Here is a 20,379-nt window from a genome sequence, read left to right on the forward strand (position 1 = left end):
CTCCCGTTCCCACATCACACCGCGACAAGTGTGCGTTGGACTGCTCTGATTGGCGAGCCGCGATCGACTCATTTCAAGCAGAAAGGGGGAGATTCTGCACCATATTTCATTTATTAAGTTCTGAATGCAACATCACGGAGCGGCAATAACAGCAGAGACGCAGAATACTTCAATACTCCTTCGACATTCGAATCAAGTCATCTTTGGTGGAAGAACTTCTAAGAAAAGCGTGCGCTTAAATATTATTTCCCCCCCCTCCGCATCCACTAATGGAGCCGGTCAACCTACTTCCGCATTCGGTTGGCACTTGCCACCTGAACAAGCTCGCGCCCCCTGCGCAACCCAACTTGACTAGCTGAGGACCCGCCTCCGCGGCGGGCGATTGGTCGTTCCTTCCCGGCGAAGCAGCAACGCGCCGGAATCACGCGGTCTATTGGTGAAAGGCCCTGTCAATCACCCCGACTCCGACTGCCATCAGGTTAGGTTGAGCCTGGCCTTCCCCTCCTCCTTCTCCAAGCCCTGTGCACAGAGAGAGAGAGAGGGAGTGAGGGAGGGGGGAATTTATTTTAACCTTCCAGGCGGGGAGGAGGGCTTTGCATCTTTTTTTTAATTTTTGAAACCAGCGGGGATAAATGTGACGGTTGTGCTGTTTTATTGAGTTGCTGTTTGAGGTGAGGGCGGGCATTTGGATGGTGGCGGAGGCCGCGCGATCCAGCCTGTGGAGCCAGTGAGTGGGAGATGTGGAGAGGGGAGCCGTGCTCCGGCAGCCCGCTCTGGCTCTTGGCCGCGGCCTTGCTGACGGCCCGCTGCTGCAGCGGCGCTGCCGGCGGCCAGGGCGACAAGGTGATCTGGGCCATCAACGCCGGCGGGGAGGCTCACATCGACATCCACGGCATCCACTTCAAGAGAGACCCGCTGGAAGGCAAGATAGGCAGGGGTAAGCCGGGGGCGGTGGGTGGTCAAATATTAAATTCTGTTTAATTGTTGATCCTCAGTACATGTGTTTCATTGACTTCAGTCAGTGCTCCAAATGCTGTGGACTTTGTGTCAGGGTCCGAGCTGGGAATTTGCAAGAATTAGAAAAATATAACCCCCCCCCCCCCCCCCCCCATACCAAATTGCTTTGGTCAAAGTGAGGTGGGGGGGTGGGGGTGCCAGGCAACTTCCATTTGCACAGATGGGTGGCCAGTAACTCTTCTCTCTCACCGATTGCTGGAGCACATGTTAAGAATTAGTTGGTTGTCTTAAGTGTGATGTTAATCTGAAGGCACATGGATGTTCTGCTTTTAACCCCCCCCCCCAAGTGTGATCAAGTTACCAAAGGATACCGCAGTTTTAACAATTCAGGATTCCACCTGACTGCACCCTACTTTATTGAGCTTGATCGTGGCCATGTTAATGTCTTAGCAGTTGCAGAATCATGGGTCTCATAGAATCCGTACAGTGCAGAAAGTCCATTCAGCCCATCGAGTCTGCACCGACTGTCAGAAAGAGCACTGTGCGGGCAGCACGGTGGCGCAGTGGGTTAGCCCTGCTGCCTCACGGTCCCAGGTTCGATCCTGGCTCTGGGTCACTGTCCGTGTGGAGTTTGCACATTCTCCCTGTGTTTGCGTGGGTTTTGCCCCCACAACCCAAAGATGTGCAGGGTAGGTGAATTGGCCATGCTAAATTGCCCCTTAATTGGAAAAAATTAATTGGGTACTCTAAATTTATATAAACAAAAGAAGGAGCACTGTACCGATGTCCACACTCCTGCCCACCCTATAAGCTATCCTGGACACTAAGGGACAATTTATCATGGCCAATCTGCTTAATGTGCACATCTTTGTATTGTGGGAGGAAGCCCATGCACCTGGATGAAACGCATGCAGACACAGGAGATTGTGCAAACTCCACGAAGGATGCCACCCAAGGCTGAAATCAAGCCCGTGTCGCTTAAACTGTGAGGAAGCAATACTAGCCACCGTGCTACCCCATTGTGTCTATGCTGACCATCAGCACCTATTTATTCTAACATGGCAGCTATATAAGAACCCCTTGAGGTGCATCTGACTTGATCTGGGATTGCTTGATGCTGCAGCAACATGCAGGGTAAAATGTTTCATCAGAGAAAAGTGCAGTCTTGGCTTATTATCTTAAATCTATTATGAAACATTTCCACACTAATTGTTCTGTAGTGTGCCTTTCCCTTCTAGTGAAGCATGGCATTCCCCAATGGAATGTAGGCAGGTGCCTTATTCCCACACCTGTGGTATTTTACCACCTGCCAATGAGCATTGTGTAAGAGCAGCGGATTATCTTCTCTTGGGATCCAATTTTCTTTCTTCCTCATGAGGAATTGCATCTCCATGTAGTGCAAGCCAGGAGCTTGGCAGTGAGCATTTATGATGTGAACTTGGGACTCTATGCTTTACAGTGCAATAGTACATTGTTGTGCGTTTGTTTGGACCTGAAAAGATAATTGCAAATCTTCATGGGTTGCTGGTTATTTGAATTTGATCTAGACCCTAAATTCATCAAAAGGCGAGTGCCAAACCATCACTTTACTGGTTTTAATGTATCTCATTTATTGTGTTACCATGTTTGACCTTCAACCTTGTTTGGAGGGCACTAGGGAGAGATCTGGCTCCAGGTATTGGTCAGTGCATTGACAAATGGCTGGAGTGTGTGTAAATTTTACAGTGATAACAGAATCAGTTTTGGCTCTTGAGTAGCTTGCAACATTCACTGTCCAGGCTGATACAGAAAAATTGGATGCGTGAGTGAGTCAGTTGCACCTGCGAATCTGTACTCGGGATGAGTTAGCACCATGTGGGCCAGAGTTGGAGGAAAATAAGCTGCTTATTTTTGACTCCGTTGTTAATTACAAATACCGACATGCAAAATGTGAGCATGATTAGGCCATTTGGCCCCTCGAGCATGCCTGCCATTCAATAAGATTACGGCAGATTTGATTTTGTTTCGACTTCCATATTTCCATCTGGAATGTTGGCAAATTATAACATTAGAAGAAAGGGGAAGGCAGACTTGCCTTCTAGCACCTTTCACAACCACAGGGCATCCAGAGATACTTAACAGATAATCAATTTCTTCTGAAGTCTAGTTAGTGTTGTAATGTAGATATAATGTGTGTTGTCAGATCAGGGAGAGAAAATGCCTTTTTATTTAATTTTGCTGAGCAGATGGAGCAGATAAAATGTTTGTCAAACAAGACATCTCTACTGTAACATCTTTGGATGAGGGTAACCTGAAGAATTTCATAGGGGTGAGATTGTGCTGTGAAGAGACACTGTATGAAAGACTTCATTATTTGGATATTAATGGAGTAATGCGTTTGTTCACAGTCTTTGTATGAGCTTTATGTCACTGTTATAATTCAGATAGACTTCTCTTCATCTCACATGGTGGCCAAAGAGAAAAGATGGATACTTCATTAACAATTCCATCTGTTTGCACGTTGAAGTTTGCAGTCGTAAATGAGAGTTTTGAGGAGAGTAATTGCTGCAGAAAATAAAACTTTTAAATGTTGATGCAAGTGTTTGATCCAAGGCATATCCAAATAAAATGTGTATTTGACTTAACTGCTCTCTTTTTTTCCCCCTTCTACTTTCGTAACCACTTTATTCGTGGCTGTTGATGTAGTTTTTCTGGACAAACCTGTGTCTGCTTAGCTTGAAGTTAACGTGATGACAACAGTTTTTTCATTGAGGGTATGGCGCATGTTCTATTTTTGTTTGGACTATCCTTCCTTGAAATGCAAACGTGATGTGATCATGATCCTTGCACACAGTCAATTTGGAATGGCCCAAAATATTTGTCGCTAATGAAGAAATATTTTCTTTTAAACATAGCAGCGTGGAATAGAGTCAGGGGGGGCTGAATTGTTGCGGCAGTTGCTTTTTAGCCAGGCTCCTGTTGGCGATGTCCTTGATAGAATCTAACCTAGTTATTTTTGTGTGTTTGAGCTATTCAGGGCATTATGAGTGTGTAGATTATCTGTTACAGTTTTTCTCACAAAATCTAATCTATTTTTGTGAGGGAGAGGCAGTGTGAGGGATGTTAGCGCTAGATAATGCAGCAGTTTTCCACCTTGGGTAATGAGTGTCCCCATCAAATGCTAGTAGATTAGATATGGCATATTCAGCTGAAGAAGAAAGATCCATCTGCTCTGCTTGCCCCCAATCTCAAAAGAGTCCCAATTAGTTTGCTTGTGTGACATTTCCCATTTACCGCAACGACCATCGTGAAGAGAAATTGCTAATCTGGGCACGTGTTGAAGGCCTGTGCCCATTATGAGCTTTGTTGAGACTGACCCAAACTCATTTCACATGATATTCCTCGAGCGGAGGATATATTTATCCCATCACAGACAATGGATTTGAACCCAAGTCCTAGAGGTGCCAGGAGAGTTTCACTGCAACCCAGTATCTCTCTCCGTATTTAAACATTTGATCCGACAAGTGCAGGTAGCCGATATTTGTCACCTACATTATACTTGGATCAAGTCAGGAACGCAACTACATGTCAAACCTGTTCAGTGATTAGAGCACCCTTGTTGCTGAAAAATAATACATTTTTTATAGCTCTTTGAAAATAAATATAACTCGAAAGAGGATCATTTGAAATTCGGTTGTATAGAGCTGGAGCTTTTTTATGATCAGAACATTTTACTTTTAAAATTCCGTGCCTTGTAAATTTGGTTTTCAGCATTGAAAATACTGAATTGAGTAGACAACCCTCAGATACATCAAAGTGTATTGAATATTGCTTGATAAGTACCAATTATTATTAGTACAATAAAGAGTATGTTTATTCCCTGTAAAAATAATCTGTAGTATCTCATATAGTATAATCTCTTAATATATCTATAATATCTTGCCAGTTCAAATCATATTGTTCAATGCCAGGAATCTACTATCCCATCAGTGAAATTAATAGCCATTGTAACAAATTTGGCTATCTAGTTCTGGAAATATTATCTTGAAAGCCCACCTAATGGTTCACTGATAAAGGTGCCACACTGTCTAAACCAGACAGATTTTAACCCCAGTTTAAGACCCAGCTTCAATCTTGGTGTGTAAATTAATTGATTTTTCTTTTTGGCTGGTGCAACGATTGGTTACAGGGCACTTGGATTAATAACTGGAGAAATTAGACAGGGTTCCCAGTACTGCTGTAAAAGCATGTCTGTTGGGCCACGGCAAGAATTAGACCCTGCAGCACCTCTTGGGGCAAATATCCTCCGACTCTCTCTATTAGTTCAATGTTGACTACTTAGGCTGTGGATGATGTCTTGTACCTCGCCTATGATACTTATCTGTCCTATGAACCCCTGGAAGATGTGACAAATTTAAAGTTCAGGTAAAACCTGATGCAGCTAATTGCAACACTGTGTTATTGCCTCTCTGTCTTTTACAGATGAATGAGTAAAAATCTGGATTTGTGATGTATCAGGCAATAATTAATTTATATGACATGGGTGTGGATTTTCATATTTGGCAATTCTAAAATTTATGTTTAACGGGGCTGTTTAGCACAGGGCTAAATCGCTGGCTTTGAAAGCAGGCCAGCAGCACGGTTCAATTCCCGTAACAGCCTCCCCGAATAGGCGCCGGAATGTGGCGATTAGGGGCTTTTCACAGTAACTTCATTTGAAGCCTACTCGTGACAATAAGCGAATTTCATTTCATTCATTTCAATAACGTAAAGTTCTAGAAGTACCTTAAATGGTTGTTGGTCTCATGTTTTCTTTATATCATTACTCTGTGGGTGGATATTGAACTTCGCAAAAACACCACTAATGTTGTAAAATGCATCGTGCATCAGAGTTTTAATTAATCGCACCAAATTGTTCCCACCACAATTGTGTCAGACCTAAAAATCAGGAGTTCCTGACCGATTTCAGGGTGTTTCCCCACTGGTTCAATGACTAACATTTCTCATATCCGCCATTATTTTCTCTGGCAAGTAGATTGGTAACCACATGTTGCAGGTTGAAAATAATTGACAAAAAAAAACTGTTGGTAGAGATTACGAAAATTTGTTTTCATGTAGTGGTGTGTAATAATCTGGAATGCACACTTGAAAGGGTGATGGAGCCGGTTCCACAGGACCTTCCAAAAGGCAATTGTACATGTGTTTGAGGAAGATTCATTAGCAAAGTTTTATGGGGGAAAACTGGGCTGTGGAATTAAATTCTACTGCTCTTTCAAAAGAGATGGCACAAGCATGATGGGCCGAATGGCCTCCTTTGCTGTATGATTACAATAAATCCTAGTGAAAAGGTAATTAAATGGAGCTATGTAAGAGATGTGTTTATTGTGCCTTGTTGAGATCAGTAGCAAAGAATTTAGCAGTTGATAGCCGATAATCCTATCTCCGATGTCTTGTTGGTTACTAGTTAAGTATGGTACACTGATTTTTGAATTGTCTACACCAGGGGATGGGCAAACTTTTCCGTGCAAGGGCCGCATTCAGAAATTCACAATTCACAAAGGGCCGCATAGTATATTAAGTAAAATAATTACTTCACCCGGTTATGATTCTGGGCGCCTCATATAGAACATAGAACAGTACAGCACAGAACAGGCCCTTCGGCCCTCGACGTTGTGCCAAGCAATGATCACCCTACTCAAGTCAACGTATCCACCCTATGCCAGTAAGTAATCCAACAGCCCCCCCACCCATTAACCTTTAAAAAAAAAAATTAAAAAAAAAAAAAAAATTTTTTTTAGAAATTTTTTTTTTTTTTTTTTTTTTTTTTAATGACTTGGTGGGCCGCAGAAATACCTTTGGCGGGCCGCATGCGGCCCGCGGGCCGTAGTTTGCCCACCCCTGGTCTACACAGTACACTGAAAACATTGCAATCTATTGATTTCACATCATTTTATGTATTTGCAGACTTGTCCTTTGAACCTTATTTGTATGAAAATTATACACTTAATTCATGCATTGAAGCACACTCAACATAACCTTCTAATTTCTCAGATAACAAGTTAAAGACCATGAATATTTTTAAATCCTCTTTTCAACATATATTCCAAATAATGCTTGGTGTTATGCAATACAATCCCATAATATCTGAAATGTGAACAACACCAAGAATGTGACATTGAAAAACCTGCTCCACGGTTTAGAAGTTCATGGGCCTGAATGGACTTCATTATAGAATACTCGGCTCTCTCCTTGTTTCATAGCAAAATATTCTTCCATCATTGTGTCAAACTTTTCAGAACAGCATGGACTGCTTGGTGGTTCCCAGCATGTTGATTGTTGGACATTTGAGTGAATTTTACTTTGTTCTCACAGGCGGTATAGTCTTAAGATTTCAGTATTTGCATATTAAGGCTCCATAAATGTAAACACAAGTTAACCTTTTTTATATAAATACAAGCCTCGTTTGTTTGTTATTTATTCATTCATGAGATGTGGGCATTGCTGGTTAGGCCAGCATTTATTTATTGGTTATCCCTAATTACCTTTGTGAAAGTGGTGGTGAGCTGCCTTCTTGAACCGTTGCCTACAAAATTGTTGGGGAGTTGGCAATTATAGTTGTGAAAATCAAGCTGTCTTTGCACACTACGAACTCATTGAAGAATGAATTGGGCAATTGTGATGGGTGCATTAGTTGGCTAATGGTTTAGTAAGTTAACTCTGAAAGGTGTACCCAGTAGTTTATCTTCTGTTGAATATTAAGTGTGCAGGAAGCTTATTAAATTGTAATCATTTTGGTAGAAGCTCTAGGTCTGCAATGAATATTTGGGTATTCAAATATTCATGTGTTTGAAGAAATACTTCAATAACATTGCCTCTGAATGTTTTGTCTCTTGGCTTTGATCCAGACCCGGCTCCATATAAATTCTGTAGAGGATACACATCGGGGACGAGTGGTTTACCGAAAGTGGAGTGGCGCCGGTTGCACAGGCATGACTGAGGTATGGCGGCTGCAACACGAGTGGTTTATTTTCTGTAAACCACATTGTCCCCAGTGTGTATTCTGTTTATGCAACATGTACAGTGCACGCTTATACAGCCAGTGAATGTTTATTTGGTATTTGAACTTAAATGTATATTAGAATGGATTCAAGCAGGCTTGGTTCCTTTTCTTCTCTTCAATTCCTGAAGGCACTGACTAATACTAATATTATTCCGTACATACCCTGTGGGTACCTGATCCAAGTGGTTATTGTTCATATGCAAGTTTTGACCGTAAAGAGTAGATTCTCCAGTTTTCTGCCTGGGCCCGTTGAATTATTTCTGAGTGGCAGAAAACCGGAGGGAGCCAATTCAATCTAAATCCATTACTTGAATGGATGTGAAGTGAGATGTGCTGAGGACGGATGTGCAATCCCTCCCATCTGATTTATCTGTCTGCTCAGGTGATCCATACACCCAGACACTGGGAAACAATACTTTTCCCAGTGACTGCCTCATCACAGATCAGGAACACTTGAAATTTACATTTGGACCCTTAAAGAAAGATAGCTAATGTGACAGTTCAGGTTGCACACTGCAGTGAGAACCTTAAGCAGATACCTAAAAGTGGCAACTGGCCAAACATAGTTAACATTAACTTGGTTCCGTCAATGGCAACAACACTGGTCCGGTGGCAGCTTCAAACAGTACCTTACGCAAAACACGTGGCATATAAAATGTTGACTTGCACTCCCTTGTTCTTCAATTGTAAATATTTGGTTATGATAAACAAACTTCTACAACATTGAGAGAATGCAGGATTGCTCTGGTGTTTCACAAAGAATTATACTTTAATATTTGCAAACCATTTGCATCTAAATTATACATGGAGGAGGGTATTTTCCTTGTCTCACCTTTACACCGATTTTGTTTGTTTATTGCTGCGAAAAAACATTGTTCTTGTGGCATATTTTATTTCCATGCATTTGACAGGGTTTCCGTTTTTTCCTGTTTCTTGAAACTGGATTTGGAACAATTGCCCGAAAAGCAAAATATGACGCTGCTTTTTCTGTTGGAAGATGTGTGTATAGTAACAGTCTTGGCTTGGTGATAGCATGCTCTCCTCTGAACTAAATGGTGTGGGTTCGAGTCTCGCTCCAGAAATTTGAGCACACAATCAATGCTCGGGGGAGGGGGGGGGTCTAATGTCCCATTGCACCATTCGAAGAAATGCACCATGGTGTCCTAGCTACTTCCTCTTAACCACCATCACTGAAAGATTATCTGATTGTCATCTCGCTTTATGTGCAAATTCGCTGCTCTTGCGTTTTCTACATTGCAATAGTTTAAAAATTGACTCAATTGGCTGCAAAACACTTGAGATCCTGAAGTCTTGAAAGGCACTATATAAACGCAAGCTATTTCTTTGACCATGCCTACTATTGGTTCTGTAATTGTGGTGATTTGCAACCTCTTTTAGATTTGCTTATTTAATTAGATGACTTAAAACTCCAGTTCATATCTGCAGGAAGAGGAAATCGATGCCTCAAGCAGCTGCTTAGAACATACAGTGCAGAAGGAGGCCATTCGGTCCATCAAGTCTGGACCGACCCACTTAAGCCCTCACTTCCACCCTCTCCCCGTAACCCAATAGCCCCATCTAACCTTTTTGGTCACTAAGGGCAATTTATCATGGTCAATCCACCTAACCTGCACGTCTTTGGACTGTGGGAGGAAACCCACGCAGACACGGGGAGAATGTGCAGACTCCGCACAGACAGTGATCCAGCGGGGAATCGAACCTGGGACCCTGGCCCTGTGAAGCCACAATGCTAGCCACTGCTTAGCAGGTAGTAAGCTAAAACCTTGTGAATGTTTTCCTGAACTTAATGTAACTTGCTGCATTTTCTTCTCTTTCTGTTTTCAAGCATCAGACTATGGAATGAGGTTGCCTATTTTTCGGTCAGTGCCTGAGGATCAAGTTTTGTATCAAACTGAACGATACAACGAAGAAACCTTTGGATATGATATTCCAATTAAAGAGGAAGGCGATTATGTGTTGGTTCTGAAGTTTGCTGAAGTATATTTTGCTCAGTCTCAACAGAAGGTACTTTTAATTTATTTATTTTAGATTGGGGAGACATTTTGGTGTCCTGCTCACAAGTTTCAAAATAGTTTTTTTTAGAAAAAGGCATTCCAGTGCTAAGGTGAACAGCACGTACACTCTTCAGCTTAGCTTGTTCCATTAAAGATTGCGGATGCATATTGTGTGGCGTCAGTGGCACCCTTTTGGTGCATGATCTAAGCGATTGCTCTTAATGTGGAAGCCAAGACCACTGAACCTGTAAATAATTTAACCATTTGGTGGTTTCACTACTAAGCCTGATCTTCGACTGCCATTCACTCATTCATCAGCAAGAGCCGCTGCACAGTGATGAAAGCTGCAGCAGCTGACTATTCCTCAAATGCTGGCAAGATATTTAAGATGGGGCATTGCATTGTAAAATGAGATTTGTGCCTTCATCAAGCTTTTTATGAGATGGATTGAAAGTTGATAATGAGCAATGTTGTCTAGAAATCAAATTAATGCTGGGTGGCTGCTCTCCTCCAACATTCCTTAAAAAGACACAACAATAACCTATCTTTTCATTGAGTGTCATAATCAAAAAAGGCATAATTCGCTCTATTGAGGAGCCTTTGATCTGCAAAATGTGATCAATAGGCTGAAAGTCTGGAATTTTAGATAAATATGTAAAATAATGCTATGTAAAATAGATAATGACATGGTTGTTCACTGCAGAGGTAGTTTGTGTTGTGAGCCTGCATCCAAAAGGAGGCAGTGTAACATTCAGTTGTGTGTGACCTTTGCAGCCTGCAGTAAAGAAGACTTTCAGTCCGTAGTCTGAGCCGGTTCTTGAACTGAGTTACCAGTTGTCGTCCGGTCCCCTATGTTGTACAGCTCATCTTTTGCAGACATTAAAGTAGAATTCAATTGTGCCAAATTAATTTTAAAAATTGCTCCTGTGCAACAAAGTTGCAGAATGGTGATCGACATAGCCATTTGAAAGTCAAAATAAAACTTGTATAATAGAATCAGTATGTGTTGCAAACACTCGGGTCAAGCAGCATCTGCAGAGAGAGAGAAACCAAATTAAGATTTCAGGTCAGTGAATTTTCATAAGGTAAAACTTAATAGAAATGGCGTTTCGGCATTTTTAATTGAGCAGTTGTAGCGTGTGCAGCATTACTCCTATAAATTTTATCCTTGGGCATTTTTCTTGTGTAGGAAACTAACTTGCTGTATTTACTTTGCTGAAGTCAACACCCTCCACTACAAAATTCTTACACCCTCACCCTCTTGCATCTACAATTCTTTCAGGTCTCTGGTACGGGGGGGCATTTCCACCTTGTAGTGCAGCTGAAGCAGAAATTTCTGCAGGTCCTCTGTCAACTCTCTACTCTTGTAATGCAAGAGCGTCCTTGTTGTTCAGTAGCAGCGGGAGTTAATGTCTTATTCAGAATGTATAAAATTAAATCTGGTTGGCTTTTTTGGCTCACTGCGACATTGAAGAGAAACAGCTGGCAAATGGGAGGTTCAAATCCTAAAATTCCAGACTTTCAGCCTATTGATCACATTTTGCAGATCAAAGCCTCCTCAACAGAGCGAATTATGCCTTTTTTGATTATGTCACTCAATGAAAAGATATGTTATTCTTGTCTTTTTAAGGAATGCTGGATGAGAGCAGCCACCCAGCATTAATTTGATTTCTATACAACATTGCTCAGCAGTGATTGAAATTTATGAAACTTTAAACCAATACTCGCTTCCCAAAATGTCATTTCAATATTTATTTCTGAATAATCTTGGGTTATCTATCCATAGGCATTAATAAGTTGTGGCTTATGCAACATTTCAAACAGTCCGTTAAATTCACATATTGTCATTTCTGGTAAAATCATGGAGAAACAGTTTTGTTGCAGAGACACCAGTTGAATTACTGCAATAGATGACAAAGATTGTGGTCAGCAACAAGTTTTTAAAATTTATTTAATTAAACACAGAGTTTGTGGCTCAAGATTTCTTTTTGTGACCTAATGTGAGCCATCTGTAACAGATTTCAGGCAGAAGCTCCTCTTTTGTAAGAGGCTTGTCTGTAGTGAACCAGTGTAGTTTCGTCGCCTTTTTTAAAACCAGGTCCTTCCAGCAGCGTTGGCACTTCTGAAAAGTTCGAGTCGGCAGTGCTTTTAATAGATTTTTACAAAGAAAACGTGACTCCCTGGAGGTGCTATGAAAATGAGAATTTCCATAACCCCCATGGACCTTTTAAAATGTCAAATGGCTAACGTGAGAAGTTGGAGTATTTATGGTGTCGCTCTAGCCTGGGGTTGCTGCCAGCTAAGTGAGACACGTGCATTGAGAACTTGTGATGCTAATTGCTATGATACCTGATACAAAAGCAGCTTTAATTCAGTCAGATTTTCCCTTCCAAACAGGCCAGTACTTTACCCCGGTGTTGTCAGTGGAAAAGCTCTCTGCAGGCACAGCCCGTTTGCAAGGTGTTAATTTTGAGTGCATGACTAATTTTCTTTTACATTGGCTTCTTTCCAAATTTCACAAGCTCACCTCTGTATTTTTCTGAAAAACAGGTGACAGTACTTTTAATAGATTTTTAAAAAGTTAACTCCTTGGAGGTGCTATTTCAAAATAAAAGTTGAGTATCCACTAGGACCTTCAAATGGCTAACATTTGTAAAACATTTGAGTACTCAATTTTTTTTTCCAATTAAGGGACAATTAGCATGGCCAATCTGCTCATCTTTGAGTTGTGGGGGAGAATTTGCAAACTCCACACAGACAGTGGTCCGGGATCAAACCCGGGTCCTCAGCGCCGTAGGCAGCTGTGCTAACCACTGCGCCACCGTGCCGCCTTTCAAATGGCTACATAAGCAGTGGCTCTAATTGTAATGCAACTCTGTTACCAGCAAACCTGACACAGAACTTGGTTTTATAGTGCTGCTGGTTTTGATGCTATAACACCTTAGTCATCTTTTGCCAGTCAACCACTCCCACCATGTTAAAGCAGAAGATGAGCGCTCTGCACTGTAGAGATTCTATTATTTAGGATTGAGATGAGGAGAAACTTCACTGACGGTGTAACTTGTGGAATTCTCTGCCACTGAAGGCTGTGAGGCCAAGCCTCGGTCTCTAAAGGCATCAAGGGACATGGGGCGAGCTTGAGACTATGGCATTGATATAGAGGATCGGCCATGATATTGAATGGCGGAGCAGGCTCTAATGGCCAAATGATCGGTTCCTCTTATTTTCTATGTTTTTATGTCTTGCATGATATGATGTACACTGGTTTAGCACAGTGGGCTAAACATATGATGATGGGGCTGGTTTAGCGCAGTGGGCTAAACAGCTGGCTTGTAATGCAGAACAATGATTATTATTATTACACTGACATCACAGTTCAAAACATCTTGTGTTAGAGAGTTTGTCTGTATTTGTCTTAACTTTGTGGGGGCAAATAGGGGTCATAACAGTATTAAATTGTCTGGTGCACATAAGCAATCAAGCAGCTTTTTTTCAGAATTGCCAGTTTATAATACAAATCCAGAATCACCAAATTATTCCAGCACAGGAGGAGGCTGTTCAGCTCATCGTGTCTGCACCATGAACTCCAAGAGTAAATCACTTTTGTGCCTCACGAGCGAACTACCAGCGAATCTGTCAGGACGAATGTTGTTGTGAAAGAAGGTTTTGTTCCCCATTCATCCAGAATCTACAAGTATAGGAAGACTATCTTTGGTGTTTCGCCTGGCAATTCACCTAATGGCATCCTCTCAACTTCCCCCCCCCCCCCCCCCCCCCCCCCCCCCCCCCTTACTCGGGGGTGTAATCCAGAGCTCGCTGTGTGAAAATTGTCTTGCAGAAACTTTACTGAGTTTGTGAGAAATTTGTCATCCTCATCCATTTTGTCCACTCTGTGGACCATAATCTGGTTTTGTGATGCCTTGCTGAGTAGACTAACACACCAGCATTTATTGTCTCACTTCACACATGAAGAGCACCACTAGTGTGAGGCAGATAATTGGTAGCTGGGACCTCTGGAATGGTATTGGTACTGGAGCACTTCTAAGAGAGGAGAGAGAAAAAATATGGGGTGCGTGTGGAGAATATGTAGCCACCTGTATAATTTTATTTCTCATAGCTCCTTAAAGAATTATAGTTAATGTTTCAAGACAATGACCTTTTCATCTGAATGATCTGATGAGCAGTCGCTGGCCTGAAACATAGAACATAGAACAGTACAGCACAGAACAGGCCCTTCGGCCCTCAATGTTGTGCCGAGCCATGATCACCCTACTCAAACCCACGTATCCACCCTATACCCGTAACCCAACAACCCCCCCCTTAACCTTACTTTTATTAGGACACTACGGGCAATTTAGCATGGCCAATCCACCTAACCCGCACATCTTTGGACTGGGAGGAAACCGGAGCACCCGGAGGAAACCCACGCACACAGGGGGAGGACGTGCAGACTCCACACAGACAGTGACCCAGCCGGGAATCGAACCTGGGACCCTGGAGCTGTGAAGCATTTATGCTAACCACCATGCTACCCTGCTGCCCTGTTTCTCCGTAGCTACTGAATATTTCTGGCATCTTTTACATTTTTATTTCCTGCATCCACAGTATTTTGCTTTTGTCATTTTTTAGGTCTCCTTGACTGGAATTGTGTCTGTGCTTTCCATTTGGTTCAAAGGAGAATGTTGTCTGGTTTTCCGCATTCACTTTCAGCCAGTGTTGCACCTTTCCCGTTCCTTGTTGGCCACTTACTCTGACTGTACTCCTGCTCCCTGCTTGATTCACTTCTAAAGAGTCTTGGGATGTTTTCTACAGAAAGCCCAATTTACTAAAAACTTCTGGTCTTCAGTTTGTTTCTCTCGCACTTAGCTGCACCACTCAGGCATAGTCTGCCATTTCTACTACTCACTACCTTAAATTTCTGCTTTTCCCCTGGGTCCCAGCCTGCCTTTTGCACCCTCTATTCCAGCAACCTGCCTTCCTCTTGATCCAAGACTCTTTGGCAGGTGAAAGTTTTCCAGAAAAACTGTGAAAAATGTGGGGGATCGCAAAATTGGCTCTGTGATGCTTTGTTTTGGTGCTTAGATGCTTTCTGATGCAAAGTTGAGTATTCTGTATCACGTCCCCTACGTGTCCTCACCACCTTCCTCTCCGGCTGCCTCCGGGGGGTTTCCTGATCTCGTTGTTGCTGGAAAAGAAAAGTAGTCATTCACTTCCACCCAGCAGCACAAGGCAATATGCTCCAGGCATCGCAAGTAAACCATTTAACAGCTTCTTATGAAGGGGCACTGAGAGTTATGAGAGTACTTTGCCATACTGGCATTCATGTCCAAGAGTAAAGTACGGCATGAAGAGAAAAGGAGCATTAAGAAGCAAGCCAAAATGAGACGAGTCATTTTATTGTGAAATTGTTACTGTGCATGTTATACTTTCTGGCTGGTTTTGTGCCTTGCTGGATTGTTTTGTTAATTGCCTTTGTTGGGTGGGCTTGTGTCTAAATGTGCTACTTATTTTTTAATAAATTAACTACACTTTCATGAATATGTTTTTGTGCATGACAGTTGTTACTTTTGAGTTTGAAAAACTTGTGGCTTGTGTTAATTCCCTATTGAGTAACAGATGCTTCATTTAGCAAGTGGCCAGCAGACTGTTCAGCTCACAAATTTAAATACTTCCAGATGTTACCAAGTCTTTAAAAAAAAAAGTGACAATCTCAAATCTCACTTTCTCTGGTGTGCAAATGCTTGATTTAAAATTCTTCGAGAGCTGAACTGTATCTTTGCTCAATCATAGATACATAACTTATTAATTTCTATATGGTATCATTTTGTGTTTCGTCAGCACGCTGCCACATGGAGCTAGTTCTGTATTAGAGCCTTTTAAGGAAGTGTAGCCTGATTAAAATCTCTCCACTACTTGCATAATAGAACATAAAACATAGAAAAATACAGCACAGAACGGGCCCTTCAGCCCACGATGTTGTGCCGAACCTTTGTCCTAGATTAATCATAGATTATCATAGAATTTACAGTGCAGAAGGCGGTCATTCGGCCTATTGATGAAGGTTGATTATCACCAAAGATTCAGTTCGAAGATACTAAAACTAATTAAGATTCAAATACTTGGTTTTGAAGAAATTTTAAATAAATGTGCCATTGTATCCTTTTTGCTTCTGTATAATTATAAGTCTTGTAAATATAAATGTAAATAAATGACTAATTTTAGCCTGAATTTATATTATCTGATAGAATGCTGCTTTCACATGCAAGGTGATGGGAGTGTATATTAAGCAGGCAGTGTATGAAAAATCTGAAGATAACTGTTGATGATATTACTTTTATCACAGCACACAATGTTTTAGTCATAAAGGATGTACGTGGAAATTACAATTTACATTGCTGTGCGTGGGAATTTGCTGTGCATGTATAGAATGTAGCATTTCCTACAAAACAACAGCCACTGCACTTGTAAAGTACTTCATTGTATCATAGCATTTTACAGCCATCCAGTTGTTGTAAAGGGTGCTATTTAAATATAAGTCATCTTTTCAGTGTGCAGTGTTAAAATGAAATGAAGGGAAAATCTCAACAACATTTATGGACTCTTCTATTTTTAAGTCATCAGGAAAAATGAGGCTGCTTAACCGTTTCATTTTCCCATCCTATAGATAGCACTATTTGCTATGCTTTAACTATTTTCAGTCCCAACCATCAGGCATTCCTGTGCCAACTCAAATGTTTTATTGGAGCGAAGCCCTCTGCATATACATGGCTTGAGTACTTGGTGACTTATCAGACTTGGTGTTCAGGAGACTCAAATCTTTCCCAATGAAAAGATTTTGAGCTATGGATTTTTCTCCACATCTAATCTTCTGCATATAGAACATAGAACAGTACAGCACAGAACAGGCCCTTCGGCCCTCGATGTTGTGCCGAGCAATGATCACCCTACTTAAACCCACGTAACCCGCATCCCAACAATCCCCCCATTAATCTTACACTACGGGCAATTTAGCATGGCCAATCCACCTAACCCGCACATCTTTGGACTGTGGGAGGAAACCGGAGCACCCGGAGGAAACCCACGCACACACGGGGAGGACGTGCAGACTCCACACAGACAGTGACCCAGCCGGGAATCGAACCTGGGACCCTGGAGCTGTGAAGCATTGATGCTAACCACCATGCTACCATGAGGCCCCTAAATATCTGCAATAATATTTATTAGTGTCACAAGTAGGCTTACATTAACACTGCAATGAAGTTACTGTAAAAATCCCCTCGTCGCCACACTCTGGCACTTGTTCAGGTACACGGAGAATTCAGAATGTCCAAATCACCTAAAAAGCATGTCTTGTGGGACAAAATCAGAACACCGGGAGGAAACCCACACAGACACAGGGAGAACGTGCAGACTCCGCACAGACTGTGGCGCAAGTCAGGAATCAAACCTGGGTCTCTGGCGCTGTGAAGCAACTGTGCCACCTCGATGCTTGCATTAATAGTTTAATGTCCCAGTTTTGTCTTGAACGATTTCTCTGGTTCAGCAGCAATCATCATTTTTTCATATCAATTTCTGTGCATTCCTTGGTTGTGCGAAAGAATTCACTAAAGTCTGAATATAGACTCACCTCCTCTTCTAGGAAAGATTTGTTAGCTAAACAAGTTCAGGCTTTCAAAACACAGATTTTTACTGCTGTAAAATGTTGACTTGAGAGACTCTTGCGGATATCCCTTTCCTTAAGTCTGAGATGACAGATTCGGCCTAGTGAGCTATAATCAGTGTTTCTGCTCTGGCTGCTTAGCCTTTTGATCTGAGAGTAGAAAACTCTGTTTTCCTTGCTAAATGGTTGTGCGAATGGATGATGAAATGAAAATCACTTATTGTCACAAGTAGGCGTCAAATGAAGTTGCTGTGAAAAGCCCCTAGTCGCTGGTTTAGCACATTGGGCTGAATCGCTGGCTTTTAAAGCAGACCAAGGCAACCCAGCAGCAAGGTTCAATTCCCGTACCAGCCTCCCCGAACAGGAGCCGGAATGTGGCGACTAGGGGCTTTTCACAGTAACTTCATTGAAGCCTACTTGTGACAATAAGCGATTTTCATTTCATTTTTCATTTTCACATTCCGGCGCCTATTCGGGGAGGCTGGTACGGGAATTGAACAGTGCTGCTGGCCTGCCTTGGTCTGCTTTAAAAGCCAGTGATTTAGCCCAGTGTGCAATGAAACAATGCCTCGAATCCTGGTGTCTTTTCACAGAGGCCCAAAACAATTAATCTTTTGAATAATTAATTAAAACTTAACCAGGTTCCAGACTGCTAGTTTATTGTTGTGATAAAATGCTGAATCCAATATTAGTGAAATATTGTCGGGCAGAAAATTCAGTTCAGGCAAAATTGAAATTACTATCTTACAGCAGTTTCAATATGGTATCAATGGAAAGCAGCAATTACTGATTCTAGGTGTCAGACTGCATCGCAGCCTTATAGTCCTGTATTCTGGTAGCTCATAGACTGCCTTCAAAGAGCATGTTTGAAGGATGCAATCTGCTATATTTTAGGTTTATCCAAAACCTTTTATGTATTCTTGACGGATGGATATCTTCCCATAAAATGCCTACGTTTTAAATCTTTGCTATGTTTGGATTGACACGGCCATCGTAACCCTGTAGGGCAGTAAATCACTGGAAAAGCACGAATGTTAGGGAAATTGGGGAAATAAAAAGTGATGGCTTGAGGAGTGTACAGATTTCAGAGAAGGAGTTGCTGGAGGTATTAACGCGCATCAAGATAGTTAAATCCCTGGGACCTGATGAAATATATCCCAGAACGTTATGGGAGGCTAGGGAGGAAATTGCTGGCCCCTAGCTGAGATATTTGAATCTTATACAGCCACAGGAGAGGTGCCTCAAGATTGGAGGCCAGCAAATGTTGTGCCCTTGTTTAAGAAGGTTTGTAGGGATAAGCCTGGGAACTATAGACCGGTAAGCTTTACTTCTGTAGTGGGTAAATTGTTAGAAGGTATTTTGAGGGACAGGATCTACAGGCATTTAGACAGACGAGGGCTAATTAGGGAACGTCAACATGGCTTTGTAAGGAGATAGTCATGTCTCAAGAATTTGATTTGAATTTTTTGAAGGGATAACCATTAAGGTAGACGAGGGCAGTGCAGTCGACGTTGTCTACATGGACCTTAGCAGGCCTTTGACAAGGTACCGCATGGTAGGTTGTTCCAAAAGGTTAAATCTCACGGAATCCAGGGCGAGTAAGACCACACATGGAATACTGTGTTCAATTCTGGTCACCATATTATAGAAAGGATATTGTTAAACTAGAAAGAGTGCCATGATGTGGAGATGCTGGCTTTGGACTGGGGTGGGCACAGTAAGAAGTCTTAGAACACCAGGTTAAATTCCAACAGGTTTGTTTTAAATCACTAGCTTTCGGACCAGATCTTTCATTAGGTGAATCACTGTCAACTTTATCACCTGACAAAACATTCCTTTCACAAAAGTCAACCCTGAGCTCCAGCCATTTCTTAAAAATGTAACTAAAGTCACCATAATCACAGATGACCATAGGTTGCTTTCCCCTTTGAGTGGGGGAGCTGACTGGTGGTGATTTAATTTGAGGATCACCACACCTCTGGTGAGGGGCAAGGTTTAGAGAGCAGGGCCTTCATGAATAACCTCCGCCAATATGGGAATTGTTGGCCTCGCTCTGCATCATGAGCCAGCTGTCCAGCCAACTGAGCTAAACCGGCCTTCACTTAAAAATGTGGATGTGCTTGAACTGTTTAAATCATGAGTTGAATGATCAGCCATGATCGTGATGAATGGTGGAGCGGGCTCGAAGGGCTAAAAGGCCTCCTCCTATATTCTATGTATGAGGAAATAAAGAAATCCACATTTCTAACCCCAAGTACTTTGGAGACTTTTGCTGTTTTTATAGTCTCTAGTGACTTCCATTGAGATGAACAGGCAAACCTTTATTTCCTCCCAGCTTTGTTTATTGAGAAACAATTAATTGTTGTAATTGAGTAATTTTACTTTGAGCACCAAGTCCCCCAACTATATACTCATTAATTGTAAGCAGCATAAGCACTTGCTGTATTTCATAGCTTGCATTGTGCATGATATTCGAGAAGAATCCCAAGGCTTAAATATTGACCAAGTACTTAACTGCAACTATGGCCACCTTCTAAATGGCAAATTAAGTATAGTCTACAAGGGAACTTAAATCTTTTTATTTTAAGGCTGAGACCACATAATTAATCCAATTGGAATACAGTATCCACCGTTGTTATTGAATTTAGGATTTCTCATGAGTTATTAAATGGATCTTTCAGAAAAAGTTTTTTTTTAAGGACTTTTTT

At 41.8% G+C, this 20,379-nt stretch overlaps 1 protein-coding gene across 3 annotated transcripts in view; it reads left to right on the plus strand.

Moving 5' to 3' along the window:
- The first annotated feature begins 346 nt into the window (after positions 1-346).
- mlec (malectin) overlaps positions 347-20,379 on the plus strand; it is a 28,845-nt gene continuing 8,812 nt past the window's right edge. Inside the window, exons 1-3 of one of the 3 annotated variants that reach the window (XM_038791797.1) lie at positions 348-478; positions 7,842-7,934; positions 9,843-10,021. In XM_038791797.1, coding sequence (XP_038647725.1) covers positions 9,857-10,021 — 165 coding nt within the window. In that variant the 5' untranslated portion in view covers positions 348-478; positions 7,842-7,934; positions 9,843-9,856. Of the gene's footprint in view, positions 938-7,841; positions 7,935-9,842; positions 10,022-20,379 lie in introns of all 3 variants that reach the window. The other 2 variants (XM_038791790.1, XM_038791782.1) reach the window with 2 other exon arrangements.

This window comes from Scyliorhinus canicula, chromosome 1 (assembly GCF_902713615.1).
Source record: "Scyliorhinus canicula chromosome 1, sScyCan1.1, whole genome shotgun sequence".
Lineage (NCBI taxonomy): Eukaryota > Metazoa > Chordata > Chondrichthyes > Carcharhiniformes > Scyliorhinidae > Scyliorhinus > Scyliorhinus canicula.